The 17,137-nt window shown below is 41.8% G+C and overlaps 1 protein-coding gene across 1 annotated transcript in view; it reads right to left on the bottom strand.

Moving 5' to 3' along the window:
• Positions 1 to 17,137, bottom strand: part of TEC (tec protein tyrosine kinase) — a 113,610-nt gene that overhangs the window by 24,776 nt on the left and 71,697 nt on the right. Inside the window, exon 3 of the mRNA XM_081813162.1 lies at positions 16,767 to 16,794. Coding sequence (XP_081669288.1) covers positions 16,767 to 16,794 — 28 coding nt within the window. The remainder of the gene's footprint in view (positions 1 to 16,766; positions 16,795 to 17,137) is intronic.

The raw sequence follows: 17,137 nt of genomic DNA, 5'->3' as shown, positions 1-17,137 counted from the left end.
TATTTATGGAAAAAAAGACATGAGATTATTTACAGGAAACATTAAGCATAAGACAGTACTATAGAGATGGCACATACATATGCCAAAATCATGTAAGTAGGATGCACAATGGCTGAAGTTTGGACAACACTGAGTTAAATTATCTCTTCGTTTCCAATGCTAACATTCCTTGATTTCTGTTATTTTGTACTTATTACTGTAATCCTCCAACACCGGGCCTGCCGGTATACCTCCCGCTCCATGAGTTAAGAGTACACTGGGGGTTGGGGCACCTGGGTGGCTCACTCGGTTAAGCGACTGCCTTCGGCTCAGGTCATGATCCCAGGGTCCTGGGATCGAGTCCCACTTCGGGCTCCCTGCTCCACGGGGAGCCTGCTTCTCCCTCTCTCCCACTCCCCCGGCTTGTGTTCCCTCTCTCACTGTATCTCTCTCTTTCAAATAAATAAATAAAACCTTTAAAAAAAAATTATCAAAAATCTGGAAGCGATCCTTCCAGTTTAAAAAAATAAAAATAAATAAAAAAAATAAAAGAGTACACTGGGGTTATTGACTTGTTATGACAAGATCAATCGACAGGTATACATTCAGCTAAAACCCCATGACTGTGACACATAATAATTCTCAGCTACCTGAGGCACCTGGGTGGCTCAGTTGGTTAAGCATCTGACTGTTGGTTTTGGCTCAGGTCATGATCTCAAGGTGGTGAAATAGAGCCCCACATCAGGCTCCACACTCAGCAGGAAGTCTGCTTAGGATTCTTTCCCTCTGCCCCTCCACCCACTCACACTCCCGTGCATGCTCTCTCTCTCTCTCTAAAATAAATAAATCTCAGGTCCCTCTCTCCTTAAAAATACACATTCCCGCACAATTCCCGAATGCTTACTTGTTCCTACCCCACCTAGTTTCAATATTCCTTACTGATAAGATACAGAAAATGCAGAAGGAGAGAATAGGTTTTTACAGCAACATTTGAATTCTGGGGCAGACCTCTCACTTGGACACATTTACTGCTAAGACTGGTGTATAGGTATACATTTTTCTGGGCAGTAAGAATTTATATGAAACTCGGTGTTGAGATTTGGGCTCTGAATCTGATGGCTTAGGTATGAAATGATGAGACTTTCTGGGTGAATAATTGAGTAATAAACACAATAATAGGTTATTTGAATAATAAACATATTTGAATAATAGACACACTAATAGGTTAACACTTATACAGCACTATGTGCCAGGTACTGTCCCATGAACTTACATAAACGAACTCATTTATGCCTTCTAATAACCATTATACCACTCCATCTCTCCAAAAATGTCAAGAGCACAACACTGGAAAATCAGGAACTGGGTCACAAAGGCAGAAGGGGCTCTCATATGGCAGATCTGTCAGAGAGGACAGCCCATGGCCAGCACCTAGTAGATGACATGCCGTATGTCTACCACACTGAGCTAGATATCATGAGATTCAGGGTGCTTACCACCACTACATACTTTAATATTTAGGTGTGCAAGCACAATATCATGGAAATACTTCATTTCTCTTGACTATTTTCCTATAATTTGAGTATATATGCTGATACCTGGAGCCTTCTTTCATACAGTCTGAAATAACAGGTAAGTGTTTATCAGACTATAACCATGAATTTTCCAGTTTTTAAAACATAAATTAATTGTATTAATTGCCATACCTAAACACTAACCCACCATGGAGCCTCCTTTTAAAAAAAATAGAAGCCCAGAGTCACCATACACTAGATTCTGATTATTTTATTACTTCAGATTAACAAAGCTCTTTTACTCTCATAATGTTCTTCCCAGGTTCATGTGAAATCTTACTGGGGGATGAATTTCTCTGTAACTCCAGGATTTCCAGCTAGAGAGATGTCCGAAACCTCTTTAGCAAGAACTAAGAAATACAGGATATGGGATACACTTCCCACCTGCAGAGACCTTACAATCTAGGTAGTAAATAAGACAGACAGACAGACACACACACACACACACACACACACACACACACACACACACCACTTTGATGCCTTACCAGGACCAATGAGGGTTCTCAGCCAATACTTATTTTAAATGTCAGGCAAGAAATAGAAGAGTCATCACAGATAAAGCATTATCTTGGGTCTGTTGGATCTGCAGAATGCCAGAGAGCCACAAATTCCAGAGACAATGTGGTGGTTCCACTGCTAGAGAAAAGGGGACTGGATATTTCTGTCTATCTGAGAACTCTGCCTAACAGAAGATGATCAGAAACAGATTGGCCAATGAAAGTGATGAGAAGAGTATAAAAAGTGGCTTTAAATATAAAGTCAGAAGTTATGGGGCACTTGGGTGGCTCAGTCGATTAAGCGACCGACTCTTGATTTCGGCTCAGGTCATGACCTCAGGGTCGTGAGATGGAGTTCTACATGGGGCTCCATGCTCAGTGAGGAGTCTGTTTCTCTCCCTCTGCCTGTCCCCACCCTCCTGCTTGCACGCACACTCCCTCTAAAAAAAAAATAAATAAATCTTTAAAAAATAATAAAAATAAAGTCAGAAGTTCTTAGGGAAGAAACTTGTCAAGTTAATCAAAACTTCCAGGGAAATTTACGTGAATAATGTGTGCAACAAATGAGAACCCTGCTAGAATCTCTTTATTAACTTACTGACCATGCCACAATGTGCTGAGTGCAGTCTTAATGTTTTGACAGAGCACAGCCAATGCATCGTAATGGTTGAGAGCACAGCTTCCGTGTCAGGCAAACCTGTGTTTAAATGCAGGCTCCATGGCCCCATGCAAATTAACCAACCTCTTCTAGTCTCCATTTCCTCATCTGTAAAATGAAGATATTAAAATAACTCAACCTAGATTATCATGAGGATTAATTGTGGTAACTCATAAAGCACTCAGCACAGTATCTGGCCTAATGTAATCATGAATATAAGTTTAGTTTAGAATATTTTTTGCCTTTAAAAATTAGATTTCTAAAATTTTTCAGCATTGAAACTTTTTTCCCCACATATAGTCTAATTTCGTTACAGAGTTCAATAAGAAAGAAGGATTTAATTTTGAATATTTTACTGGCTTTTACATTATTTCTTTAGAAAACATAACAGTATTTCTTCACTTTCTTCATTGAGGAATTCAGTAAATATTCCAAGAACTCAAAAAATATAGCAGTAGACAAATAAGTTTTGACTATAGTGCATAAAATACTGCAGAACACACAGGGAAACAGGATAATAGCAGAACTACTCTTTCTCTTGAAACAAAATAATGTTTTAAGTAGCTATTTTTAAAAATAAGTTAGTCTTACCTATTAATTACCATAGAAATGTAGGGAAAGTCCAACAACTACTTAGGACAATAATTGCTGGGCATCTACTATATGCTAGACAACATGCTAAGCACAAGAGATACAGAGATTAAAAAATGCAGCCATTATATTTACCCAAGATAAATGAAGGCATCTGACCATATAAAGATGTGTACAAGAATATTCGTAGCAGCTTATTTCTAATAGCTGAAAACTGGAAACAATCCAAATGTCCATCAAGAGGTGAATGGATATACAAATAGGGGTATATCCATACAATGGAATACTATTTGTAATTAAAAATACAATATTGACACAACAAAATAGATGTATTTCAAAATAATCTGCTGAGTGAAAGAAGCCAGCTTAAAAAGAGTACATGCTATATGACTTTGTTTATTCTACAATACTAGTACATGCAAACTAATCTATAGCGTCAAAAATCAGATCAGTAATACCTAGGGATAATGGGAATAAAAGGAGAGGTATGAATTACAGAGGGGCACAAGGACGCTTTTGGGGATGATGGATATGTTCATTATTTTATTACAGCGACAGATTCACAGGTGTGTACATATATCAAAACTTATCAAATAACACAATTTAAATATATGCAGTTTATTGTATATTGATTATGCCTCAATAAAACTTAAGAAAATATGTTTCCTGCCCTCAGGGAACTTGAAATCTGGGAAGACTTAGAAACTATGAAATTCTCTGCTAGAATAATTTAGTGTTCTAAATCATAGATTAAAAAAGAAAAACTAGGGGCGCCTGGTGGCTCAGTTGGTTAAGCACCTGCCTTCAGCTCAGGTCATGATCCCAGGGTCTTGGGATCGAGTCCCACATCGGGCTCCCTGCTCGGCGGGAAGCCTGCTTGTCCCTCTCCCTCTGCCACTCCCCTGCTTGTGCTTGCTTTTACTCTCTCTCTCTCTAATAAATAAATAAAATCTTTTAAAAAATAAAAGAAAAACCAAAAAAATACAACCAAAGAGAAAAATAGGTACAAAGATTTAGCAAAACAACTTCACTTTATAATGGGCCAGAAGTAGGCAATCAATCAGCTCTCATTTAAATGAAGGCTCTAGGGCGCCTGGGTGGCTCAGTTGGTTAAGCGACTGCCTTCGGCTCAGGTCATGATCCTGGAGTCCCTGGATCGAGTCCCGCATCGGGCTCCCTGCTCGGCAGGGAGTCTGCTTCTCCCTCTGACCCTCCCGACCCTCCCCCCTCTCATGTGCTCTCTCTCTCTCAAATAAATAAATAAAAATCTTTAAAAAAAATAAAATAAAATAAATGAAGGCTCTACCTTAGCATTTATTCCAATTTAGAAACAACTCATCCATCTACACAATTCATCCAGCATTAAATGAATTTCTGGTAGAGAAGTAAGATTAATTTTACACCTTCCCCCAGAGTCGGTGCCTGGTCCTACCCTCTTCTTTCTTCCTTTCTCATTACTCCCTTCCTTGAGGCAGGCGTGATGGAGGCCACCAAGTGGGAGCTCAGAGGGGACAGACATACTGCCTCCCCAGCACCCCCGACAAGGCTGGCATATGACAGCCCGGCACGGAGCAGGTGCTCGCTGATTCTGTTCAGTAAGTCAGCGAACGAATGAGGACCTGCATGGACAGGAAGGGCTTCAGCTAAGCAGAGAGCAGGGCTTCCTTGGGCTTAATTTCACATTATTCAGTCAGAACCACCACTTGACTATACTATTTCAGAGAAGAATTTGGCTGCTTTTATCTTTGCCACTGCTCTCTCAGAAACATGCCATTCTTGTGGGTGTAGGCATGCCCAGATCGCTGGGATCGAAGACACCCTGCTTCCTCGGCCCCCCTGTTCCACTCCACTCAAGGGTATGGCTGCACCAGTGGACATCCAATGAGCAGAGTACAGGTCACGTTACAACCGTCGGAGACACTCATAACTACTGGCAAGGGATCCCTCCTCAACCACAGACGGCAATCACTGGACATGTCACTGCAAATCGGCCTGCTTTCTGGTTTTTTTAAGCAGCAAAAGAGAAGGAAGGCTCTATAACCTAGGTTTCGTTCTTGCATCTCTATGGTTAACACTGACTAGTGGCACTGCGCTTTAGTACTAGGGATTCTGAGTGCCGTGTGTGTGTGTGTGTGTGTGTGTGTGTGTGTGTGGCTCTGCGGGGGACATATCACACGTGCAGGCTTTTTTAGTGACACTTTATCAATCTTTATGAAAGGGGAAATACCTAGAATCACACAAACCTGATCTCTTATTAAGAGGAACTCAGGAGAGAGAAGCTTTGTGAGTTTCAGATGGGTGAGAGTTGCAGACAGCTAACAGGGCAGGATAGAAAGTGTAATTTCCGGGAGAGGTGGTGGGTGGCCGTGGCAACTGGTAAACACACAGGGCACACTCTGTGGCTTTCTGCATGTGGTCCAGACCTGTAACCACAGCACGAGGGGCACAATTCCCCCTCCTACCCCTAGCATCCCCTCACATCACAGCCCAATGGCCTGATGAAGGGATGACCGGTAAAATGACAGCTCTGGGAGCGGGAAGCCCTGTGGCAACTGCCCCCCCAGCCTCGCACCAGGAGGCTGGCCTGTGCCTGAGAGGCAGGACTGCATTTCTGGACAGGTGAAAAGCTGGGAGGCTCACAGCCCCTCTAGAACTTCACCTCCTCACTGCCCACTGCTGACCAGTTCCTCCACTGAGAAAAGCCCCTCTCTCTGCCAATCTGACATGAGTGGAGGACAGAGGTGCAAGCATACCAGTATGAACTCGAAACATGAATTATTTAAAACTGACCCGAGCTTTGCCAGGGTCTTGCGAAAGGAGAACATTAACTCGGTCTTTAAATAAACTTCCACAGGAACTCCCTACGCTTCTCTAGTTCTATCATTCAGAGGATCACACTGCAGGCTGTTTTCTCAATACCTCCAAAATATGAAGCTACATATAATGGCAGCCTTTCCCCAAGGGCCAGCCCCCCCTCTGTCTCCCCCCAACGAAGACCATCAGCCACGCTGGGAACAATGCCTTCCTTTTGCTTCTACCCAAGCCTGGGGGTGGGGATGGGAGTGAGGAAGATGGGGAGGGAGGTGGAGGAGAGGGTGAGAGGAAGGAAGATGGGGAGGGAGGCGGGGGGGCGGGGAGGAAGCACCACTAGAACAATGGCAAGAAAGAGAAAATGTGAGACTTAGTGCAACGTCTCTAGTAAGAGAAGAGGAATTGTCCATAACTGTCCCCTCAGAAAGATACTCAAAGAAAAACACAGAATGGCCTCATTACGTGTTCCATGGGTTTCTGTGGGCCTGATGGGTACTCACCATTCCTTTACTGTGGTTTCTATAGGAATAGTCACTTCATGTTGCAAATAATTTACAGAAAACTTTTGTAATACAACCTCTCAACTGGGAACCTTCTATAGATAAAATTACTTTTCAAACAATGTCTTCCACTGACTGGGTGCTTGATGATGTCAAGGAAGCTCTGTTGATATGTTCTGGGTGACAGCATTAAGGTTCTATGTAAGATGAGTACTCCCTGTCTTCTGGAGATGGGTACTGAAGCATCTGTAGAAGAAACAACACGACTTCTGTGAAGTAATAGGAGCGGGCAGGATTTTCTACATGATGATGGAGGTGGGGTGAAGTGTGAGTCAGGGTCAGGTGGCTGGGTGCTGGGTATATGGGGGTCACTGTGCTACTCTATCTACTCTTGAATACACTTGAAATTTTCTGTAGTAAAAGGCAAAAAAAATACTCTCTCCATCACATTTTTTAAAGGCTTTTTTTTTTTTAAAGTGGGTTCCACGTAGGGCCTAAACTCACGACCCTGAGATCAAGACCGGAGCTGAAATCAAGAGTCAGATGCTTAACCGACTAAGCCACCCAGGCACACCTACATTTTTAAAAATCCTGATCAAAGTTGTAGGATCTACTTACAAAAAATGTTTTGTGAGAACGTAAAAAGCGTAATTAATTACAGAACTGCTGACCCTTCCGAAGTAATCAGTTGTGTAGCATCTGCATTTTACAACTGAGTAAATGGGGCGCTGAGGTCAAACAACTGACCAAGAACAAATGAAGATACACAAGTCCAGGCTGCCCTGCCATGCTCTTCATTGGCTCTCACCGCTGGGGGTCATCAAACTCTTCATCCCCTCCTAGTTTGCTATCACTAATGCAATTAACTCTCAGATACTCTGGCCTAAGTTGATCCATGTTGCAACATACATTCTAAGAGATGCTCTTCAACGCCAAATACAAGATCCCCATGGCCCAAACAGCCAATCTACTCTCTGCGAGCCCACCTGCACCTGCAATGGGGACAGTATCTGTTGGGTTTTCTCTTCCTCATTCCCTCACCTCCCTTCTGGAAGAGCAGAAGAACATCACAGCACCTATCCAGCAACCAGCCTTGGAAGGCTTTCGAGGAACACTAGGAGTTACCATAGTAACTCTGGCGAGTATATCTGAAACATCCATATTACCATGCACAGGCTTTTAAGTGGATTCAGAAAGAGAGGTAGCTTTTTGCATCAATTCACCAAGATAATATATCAAACCATAAGAAACTGTAAGTCCAAAAGGATCAAATATGGTAATTTCTGATTGTTCAGCTTAATACATTGTGTACATTTAGTACGTTTTGGTCCTGCTCACATACCTCACACTCTGAAATACAAACCGTTTGTACTGCTCCTAACTTCTACTTAATCATAACCGCAGTTATGATTTGTGGGGCTCTTGGTAGGTACCCGATGCCCATAACAGACGGAACAATGCATGAGAATGGGAGCAGTGCCCGCCTGGTGTGATCACCACCAGCACCAGGCACGGTCAGAACCCAGTCAATAATTAGTATTGATGACCCAGGAAAATGTTGGAATTTTTAAGTTAGCCAAATTTTAAATATCAGACAGTTCATCCGGAAAAATAACAGCTCTTTTAAATCATACACTATTTTGGTCATCAACTTGATAGCCCTTCCCCTGTTGCGTGTTTCATAGCTATCAGGACTGTGAACTTCGCAATTTATAAATTTTTATTCCCAGTTACGAAAGGAAGCAGGTCACACTGAATAGTTTATGTCCCTAAATCAAAGAGTCTTATATGGTCCATAGACAAGATAATAAATAAAGTCAGGAACTAACTGAAGTAGCCCCACATCTTCTATTGTCTACCTTACATCACCTTACCTTTTCACTCTTCTGGACATTTATGTAGCATCTGCTCTCACCCTCAGGAATTTCCAAGTGACTGGGAAGAAATGATTGCTCATAAGGCAATATGGAAAGTTCTTCATTGAACAAAATGCAGTGGCACATAAACGAAGAAGAGGTTAATTCTTCCAGAAAAAGAGTCAGATAAGGTTGCACCAAAGAGGTGCCTCTTCAAACAGAGCCTTAAATCATGAATAAGAGTTTTCCCAGCAAAGAAAGGAGAGAAGATTTTACAAAAGAGAGCATCACAAGCAAAGGCCTGTAGTTGCAAAAGAGCATGGGAGGTTTCAGGACTGCAAGCATGTCAGTGTGTGGTGTGTTCTGATGCACTTAGGGGCAGGCGGAAGAGGCAGGAGAGAGGAAATTGAGAAGCCGAGTCAGGATCATATTATGAATGGCTCTGTATGTAGTGCTAAGGAGTTGCATTATTAATCTTCCAGGCAATGAGGAACTGTGGCCTCAAGGGATTATATTTTAACATGCAAGGGTCCCTGCTGCTAAAGACAGAAAGCTGAGTCTGGTTCTGTTACTCGGTGTGCAAAAAGATGAACCACTTTATTTGTTTTACATATCCTGTATCTCCTTAGGCTAGGAACCAGCAGGATTCTGTAACAGAGCTCTTACTGCTTAAGAGCAAAGACTCTGCAACCAGACTGCCTGAGTCTGACTCTGCCACTTAACTTGCTGTGTCTCCTTGAACAAGTTACTTAACTGCTTTGTGCTTCCGTTTCTTTAGTGATAGAATGGGAATGAATGACAGCAAATAACTTCATACATTGGTTGTAAGAATTTAAAAAGTCACATCATGTTAAGCTCTTGGAACAAAACTGACAAATGGTAAGTGCTCGATAAATTTAGCTATTAATATTTTTTTCAAAACTATATAAACCCTTAGGGAAAATAAAAGCAAAAGCCACTAGAGTTTTGTTTCAAGAAAGTCCCTCATACCCACCTTCTAGACTCCAAGAAAGATCTGAGAATGATGTCAAATTTGACTTATAAAATAAAATGACATGAATGAGATTCTTCCTTGGGCCTTGACAAATATCAGCACCCTAAAATTACAGGACACAATGGAACTGACCAGTATCTATCAATAACTACTCTTTCCAACCAGAAAAAAAGATTAACCTTTACTTCACTGGTTTTACAATTCTGTTTTTAAGAAGGATGGTTGCTGCTTCATGTGACTGTATATTTTTACCCTTTGAAGCTGTTATTTTAGTTCTGTCTTACAGTATGAAACCAATACTGAATCAGCAAGCGACTATATTGGCACTTCCTCTCTACGTTAGAAACAGTTAAATCTCTGGTAACTCACAGCCTTAAGACACAACAGCAGAGAGCACATCTGGTCAAAATTTGGTCAGTTTCTCTTCCTAAGAGAGGATAATAATCGTATTACAAAAACACACTTTTACCAGTTTGTTAGGCTTTCTTAAAGACTAATTTGTGGTCTGGTGAACATAAAGATCAATATAGTCTGATCCTTATGTAAATACACATGTAGCTAGCCAGAAAGTTTCACAAAATTACCCAGAAACAGTGCCATGTAAGGGTTCAGAGCTTGAGAATCAGACAGCTGGGCTGGGTTGCTCTACCATGTACTGACCGCTCTGTGACCTTGAGCAAGGTGTTCAACGTCTCAGCCCTTCAGTTTCCTTAGCTATAAAATGGGAATGATGACTGTATCTTCCTTACAAAGTTAACAGGATTGCAGTTAATGATTATGAAGCACATAGGACCTTGCATGACACATGGTAAACACTATGGAAGATTTTGTAAATTAAAAAAGAAAAAAGGCTTACAAAAGGCTCCAAAGCCCTTCTCCTCCTAAGACCAAAAAGCAGTATTTTCACTATGCAAAGGGATGTGCATTCAGGATGACCAGGAAGTGACAGAATGTTCTTCCATTGTCTCTGCTTTTAAAGTAGAAATATTTTCCTTCTTCAGGTATTTTTTAACCAATCGGACAGAAAAATTTGTAATATTCCCATCTGCCAGATACTCACATACAAATGGCCTTGCAGGATAGGTATTTTCTCCTTTCCAGAAAAAGAAAATGAGACTCAGAGAGTTTTATCAACTGCCTAATTTCACACCTAGTAAATAACAGATCAGGATTCACAGCAGATCTGTCTGGCTTCAAAGCCCACTGCACATCCCCTCAGGAAGCTGCCTCCTTGTAGGATAAATAGCACTAAATAGACTAGATCTGGTGATTTCAGATTTACTTCTCTAACCCCAATGTCTTACTTGCGCCTGATTCTGAGTATCTGACTACCTAATGGATACCTCTCCTTATGTCTTTCTTTAATATCTTTAGCATGATTCAAAATAAATCCATCATATTCATCCTTGAACCTGAATCCCATTCAGTCATTCAACAACCATTTATTACTTGCCACAGGTTGCTAAGCAATGCCTTCACCTGCCTTGTGAAGTTTACAGATCAGAGAAAGACTGAAAAAAATCATTGTACCAATAACTTGTTAGAGATAGGTGGTACAAAGTAAAAGTGAAAGATGATGTTATACAGGGAAAGCGAATCTAAACTGGAAGATCAGAGACACTGTACTGAGGAAGTGACATTTAAGCTGAAACCTGAAGAAGATGTCCAGCCAGTCGAGGGAGGGGAACATGGATTCTAGACAGAGACACAGCAAAAGTATATGCTGTAGAGATGGAAAGGAGCTGGATGCCTTCAAGGAACAGAGAGACTGCTGAGCTGGAAGGTTGGACGGAGGAACGGAAGGAATTGCAGATTCACGGAGACAGGAGGGCAGGCTGCTGGATCCCAGGCCATATTGAGGACTTTTAAGATTTGAATTGGGGAAATGAGAAGCTCCTGAAGGGCTTTAAGCAGGAGAGGGAAAGGATCACATTTGTGCTTTTAAAGATCACTAGGGCTGTCGTGTACAACAGACTGGAGAGGGCATACATGAAAAGAGGAGCCTATTAGGATGTGGCAGAGATCCCCAGGTGTCTGCCCCGGTATCCACTTCTCATCAGTAAAGGAACCCTGACTTTTAGTTGGGTACATTGATCCTGAGACTAAAAGACTTTCTCAGCTCCCTTTGCAGCCAGGTATGGCCATGCAGCTACACTGTAGTCAATGAGACCTAGGCAGAAGTCCTGTGCGGGGCATCAGGGAAAGCTGGTAAAGGGACCTAACTCAGATGGGAGAAGTCATTTCTTGTTTTCTGTCTTTCTTCCTTCTTCCAGCCTGCAATGCAGTCAAGATGGCTGGAACTCCAGCAGTCATCTTGAGCCAAAATAAAATATATAAGCAAAGATGATAGAAGGGAAACACAGGATCCAAGATCCCTGGATTGGATCCACCATACCCATTCAGGATAGCCTGCTTCCAGTCTTCCCACCCCCCCCCCACTGCCCCCACCAATATTGAAAGAGAAAAAAAAAACTTTTTTGTTTAAGCTACTATTATTGAGGGGTCCTATGTGATACATAGCCTAAGTCAAACGTAACTGATACAGAGGCTACTGTATTCACCCAAGAAGAGGCAGTGGCAGCTTGGATCATGGTGGTAAAGAGATGGGAAGAAGGGCAAAACAGATATATTTAGAAGGCAGAATGGGCAAAACCTGTCAAGAGTCCAGACATGAGGGAGAAGGGTAAGTTTAGACCAACTTCCAGGTTTCCAGCACAAGCACCTGGGTAGACTGTGGTACAATCACTGAGCTAGAGACAGCAGGGACCTCTTGGATTTCTTTTCAGACATGTTGAGTTTGAGATACCTGAGAAAACTCTTAGACCACAGAAGAGATATCAGGCTGGGAAATACAGACTGGAGAAGTCATCAGCACAGAACTCCTAACCAAAGCCACTGGAATGGATGACGCCTCCTAAAGCAAGTGCAGAAGGAGAAAAAAATCCATGGAAACAACCCCGAGGAACACCAACTCCTGAAGGAGACAAGAACGAGCAGCCAGAAAGGAAGTTCACATCAGGAAATAAAAACCAGTTCTTCATTGCATGAACAAGAAGGGCTCAGGGCTATCACAAGGGCAGGGGGTCACTTCCCATGGGTGATGTAAGAACAAGTCAGCAGGATCTAAGAGACCCAGGCGGGCTGAAAGAAGGAAAAGGAAAGAGGAGAAAGGAACAGGGAAAGAAGAAAGTTCTCAGTCTGGCCTGGCAAGAGGGGGCTCTGAGACTCGAGCCTTGGAGGGGGCTACATCCAGGGGAAGGAGAGGAGAAGTAGTCTCCTTACCCCACCCCCCCCACAGAAAACCAAGAGCCAGTCAGTGGTTGGACAACTCACAAAGTCAGAGTCACAGGTGCAATCCTAGGCTGCCCGATTCCAGCACCCAGGGGCTGGTTTTTAGATGAACAGGCTTTCATCCACCACACTGGAACTTCTTTCAAACAATTATCTTAAATTTTCCATTGTTAATTAAAGTTTTAAAGGAGTGTGGGATAGACGGTAAGGAATTTAATTTACTCAAATCGACATAAGCAGTCAAAAAGAGAGAAAAGATTTTTACAGACACCAAGGGTTTAACAGTAACAGCAACATTACTAACTTTTCTTCAAGGCTCACTCTATGGCAGATTTTGCTTTAAACTCCTTTAGTGCATGTTTTAGATGCATGTCTCAACTGAGTCTTCCCCTATGAGGTAGTAACCACTATTGTCCCCATTTCACAGATGAAGAAACTGAGGTACAAATATTTAAGTTTCCCGTTAGTCTCGTGTCATATAAACTAGTGAATGACAGAGCCTAGGATTTGGGCACCGGCCGTCTAAGATCAGAACCAGTGCTTCTTGTTTTATTCAGAAAATTTGCTTTCCTTAACTCTAAAAAAGAACATTTCCAGCCATTACGTTAGCCAGTGGAAAAATAATTATGCAAAACCATAGGCAGGAAAATAATCTCTACTTCACTTGAGAACTGAGGGAACTGGTCAAAGAGAGGGCAAGTTGCTTTTCTTTTCTTTAACTGGTCTGTTTGGTAACCCAGAAAAAAAGGAACCCAGGTTTTAGTCAGCTCATGGTATCCTGGTCTATTTTTCCCCAGACCTGTTCCTCTTGGCAAGGCCCCCTTGAACGTGCTTGTGACAACGGGATACTGTGCAGACAATTCAGTCAGCCCCCCACCCGTGAGAACAGAGCAAGGTGTGACCCCAAACACGGGACCCAGACACGGAGGAGGTCAGGTGCAGGAAACTGTTCCACTTTTAGTCAAAGTTTACGGATGTAAAAGTGAGTCTGAAGCAGTGTGTCTGGGGCATTGGAACAAAAGAAATAATATTTCCACTGGAGACACAAATTGCAAACCTCAGTGTTTCAAATGAAGGCCTTTCAGGAGAGAAACATCACTGAGAATTCAGTCTGGTTATGAAGCTATAGTGAGATGTCTGGGCTAAGCAGTCATAATTAAGCATGATTTGGGTCAACACAGAGAACCTTTCAAGCACAGAGGCTTTCCAGACACACACACATGCACGCACACACACACACACACACAGAAGCTGAGTATCAAAATGAGGATGTGCACAACTCAGGAAGCCATTATTAGAAACCCACCATATATCAAGTTGTATGCAGGCGCTGGGAGGGGAAGGCAGACATAATAAGATATGAGCAGGCATAGTCTTTGGACTTTCTCAATTTTCTTTCCTATTTTTGCATTTAGTTAGTGTGCTGAGAAGAGTAAACAGAGCAGGCTCGAGACTGCTATTCTTAGGAAGGCCTCCTTGCGTTTCTACAGTTGGCTGACATCTGGGAACTTGGACCTTGGGAAGGTCCCACCATTTCCAGCACTGGTAAGACTAGCTCATTGTGCCTAAACTGTTGGTACAAACAACATGGCTTATGCTGAGCACCTGCTTTTGCCTTCTGGAGTCTGCAATTCTGGAACATGTTAGACAGAGGGTGCCTGTATCACTAATCAGTCCCCAGTAAAAAACGATGGGCACAGAGTGAGTCTCCAATGAGCTTCCTGGTATTTCGTGTATTGTCACAACTCACTGCTGGCGGTTTTAAGCATGTCCTATGTGACTCCCCTGAGAAAGGGCTCTTGCAAGCTTGTGCCTGGTCTCCTCTGGACTTTACCCCATGTGCCTTTTCCCTTTGCTGATTTTGTGTTGTATCCTTTTGCTGTAATAAATGGTAGTAATGAGTACAAAAATATGGTGAGTCCTGTGAGTCCCCCCAGCAATTAATGGAAATAACGGAACCTGGGAGTGGTCTTGGAGACACCCCCTCCATCCCTCCAAAGCAGTTGATGAACTGGTATAAGTTTTAGAGTAAGAAAGACCTGATTTAAATTCCAACTTAGATGCTTATTAGCTGTGAATCACTGAATTAGTCAACATGTTCTCTAAACTGTGGATTTCTCTGAAAATAAGATAGTAAAACCTGCCTCAAAAGACTGGTGAAGATTAAATATGTGGTAGACACTCAATGACATTATATCCTTTCCTCTTTAGACTAATATGTGAATGGCAGCCCTACAATTGTACAGTGCCCACCCTGCACAACACCAGGGAGCCCTAATGAGGCTCACTTCACTCCACTGATGTAATAGAGTCAGCTCATGCCAGTTCATAAGAGCCTACTGTGCATACCACTTCCCTGCTCCACTTTTTTTTTTTTTTAAGATTTTATTTATTTATTTGACAGAGAGAGACAAAGCAAGAGAAGGAACACAAGCAGGGGGAGTGGGAGAAGGAGAAGCAGGCTTCCCGCTGAGCAGGGAGCCCCATGTGGGGCTCGATCCCAGGACCCTGGGGCGATGACCTGAGCCGAAGGCAGACGCTTAACGACTGAGCCACCCAGGCGCCCCACCTGCTCCACTTTCAATGTCATGTTAGTGGCTGGAAATCTGCCATGGTGGGAGTATTTACACCCCAGAAACTGGCAAACGCTGAAAATCAGGGCTTCTCCCTCGACTACCAATTGCTAAACATTTACTACACCACTGAACCCTTCATAAAAAAATAAAAAAAAGATGGAATTCCTGCCAGACAGGTTTTTTTGCCTAACCAAAAACAGCAAGCATATATGCATTTTAAAAAGAAATAGCCTGCATGAAAAGATGTTCAACACTATTAGCCATAAAGGAAATGCAAATCAAAACCACAATGAGCTACCACTTCACACTAAGTAGGATGGCTAGAATCAACAACACAGATAATAACAAGTGTCTTACTGAGGATGTAGAGAAAATGAAACCCTCATACACGTCTGGGGGGAATATAAAATATTGCAGCCCCCTTGGAAGATAGTCTAGCAGTTCCTCAAAATGTTAAACATAGTTACCCAATGACCCAGCAAGAGAAATGAAAATGTAGGTAACACAAAAACGTGTACATGAATATTCAGAGCAGCTCTATTCATAATAGCCAAAAGGTGAAAACAACCTGAATATCCATCAACAGATGAATGAATAAACATAACGTGGTATATCCATATAATAGAACATTATTTAGTTATAAAAAGGAATGAGGTTCTGATACATGCTACAGTATGAATGAATCTTGAAAACATTATGCTAAGTAAAAGAAGCCAGACACACAAAAAGTAACATATTGTATGATTCTATTTATATGAAATATCCAGAATAGGCAAATCCATAAGGACAGGAGGCAGATTAGTGGTTGCCAGAGGCTGGGAGGAGGGGGGATTAGGGATTGACTGCTTAATGCATATGATGTTTCTTTCTTTTCTTTTCTTTCTTTTTCTTTCTTTCTTTCTTTCCTCTCTCTCTCTCTCTCTCTCTCTCTCTCCCCCCTTTGCTTTCCTCTCATGGCCTTCCTTGTATCATCAGTCTTTAGGATTCTATAATGTTTAGTCTATTTGTTTACACTGGCAGCCCTTCCCTTTGAATATTTTAGTGACCTTGATAGCTTCCAGCTGTTTTTTTCTTTCTTCTTTTGTTTTGAGGAATGACTGAAGAAGCTACATGCAGTTTTTCAAGTGTTAATTATGTAATTTTGTGCCACCTGGATTTATGTGACCTAATATGATCTGACTTTTCAGACGATAGATAAATAATGACAATCAAATGAGCATTAATAATAACTATTTTTTTAAAGATGCAAAATGTTTTCACTCCCATTTTCTAATAAGATTTTCACAACTGTGTGAAATAGGTAAGGCAGATGCTACTCCCCCTGCCTTTGCCCTTCAGGCTCAAGATTATTGATCTTCAGAGTAATTATGTGACTCTCTGATCCCTAAAGACCAAACCAGCACTGGACCCCAAGTTTGCTGACTCCTGATTCTTACCTTTGATAGCCATAGAGACTCTCAAATGCTAGAGGTAAAAGTGCAGAATGTTATGTCTAGAGCTTAGTAATTTAAATTTAGGGACTAAAAACAATTAGCAAAGGATCTAATTAAACCTCTTTCTAAATAAAAACAAACAGAACAAAAAATACTTCTAGTGATGTGCAGGTGTCCCTATAAAGGAGATGCAATTTTTATTGCAATTTAGGAACAGAATATATGGGAAGCAGCTCATTTTTACTTTCAAAAGATGCTTTAATGAATTTTTTATGTAAAATAAGAGAAACTGTGAATTCTAAGTTTTGTTGTAATTTTTTTTTGCTCCCGATCACTTTATTTTTAAACTATTTTAAATATAATCCCCTGCCCTC

The sequence above is a fragment of the Leptonychotes weddellii genome, chromosome 2, assembly GCF_054177405.1.
Source record: "Leptonychotes weddellii isolate Sample4059 chromosome 2, ASM5417740v2, whole genome shotgun sequence".
Taxonomy (NCBI): domain Eukaryota; kingdom Metazoa; phylum Chordata; class Mammalia; order Carnivora; family Phocidae; genus Leptonychotes; species Leptonychotes weddellii.
The sequence above is the reverse complement of the archived record's forward strand: the minus strand, read 5'-3'. Positions and strand labels throughout refer to the sequence as shown.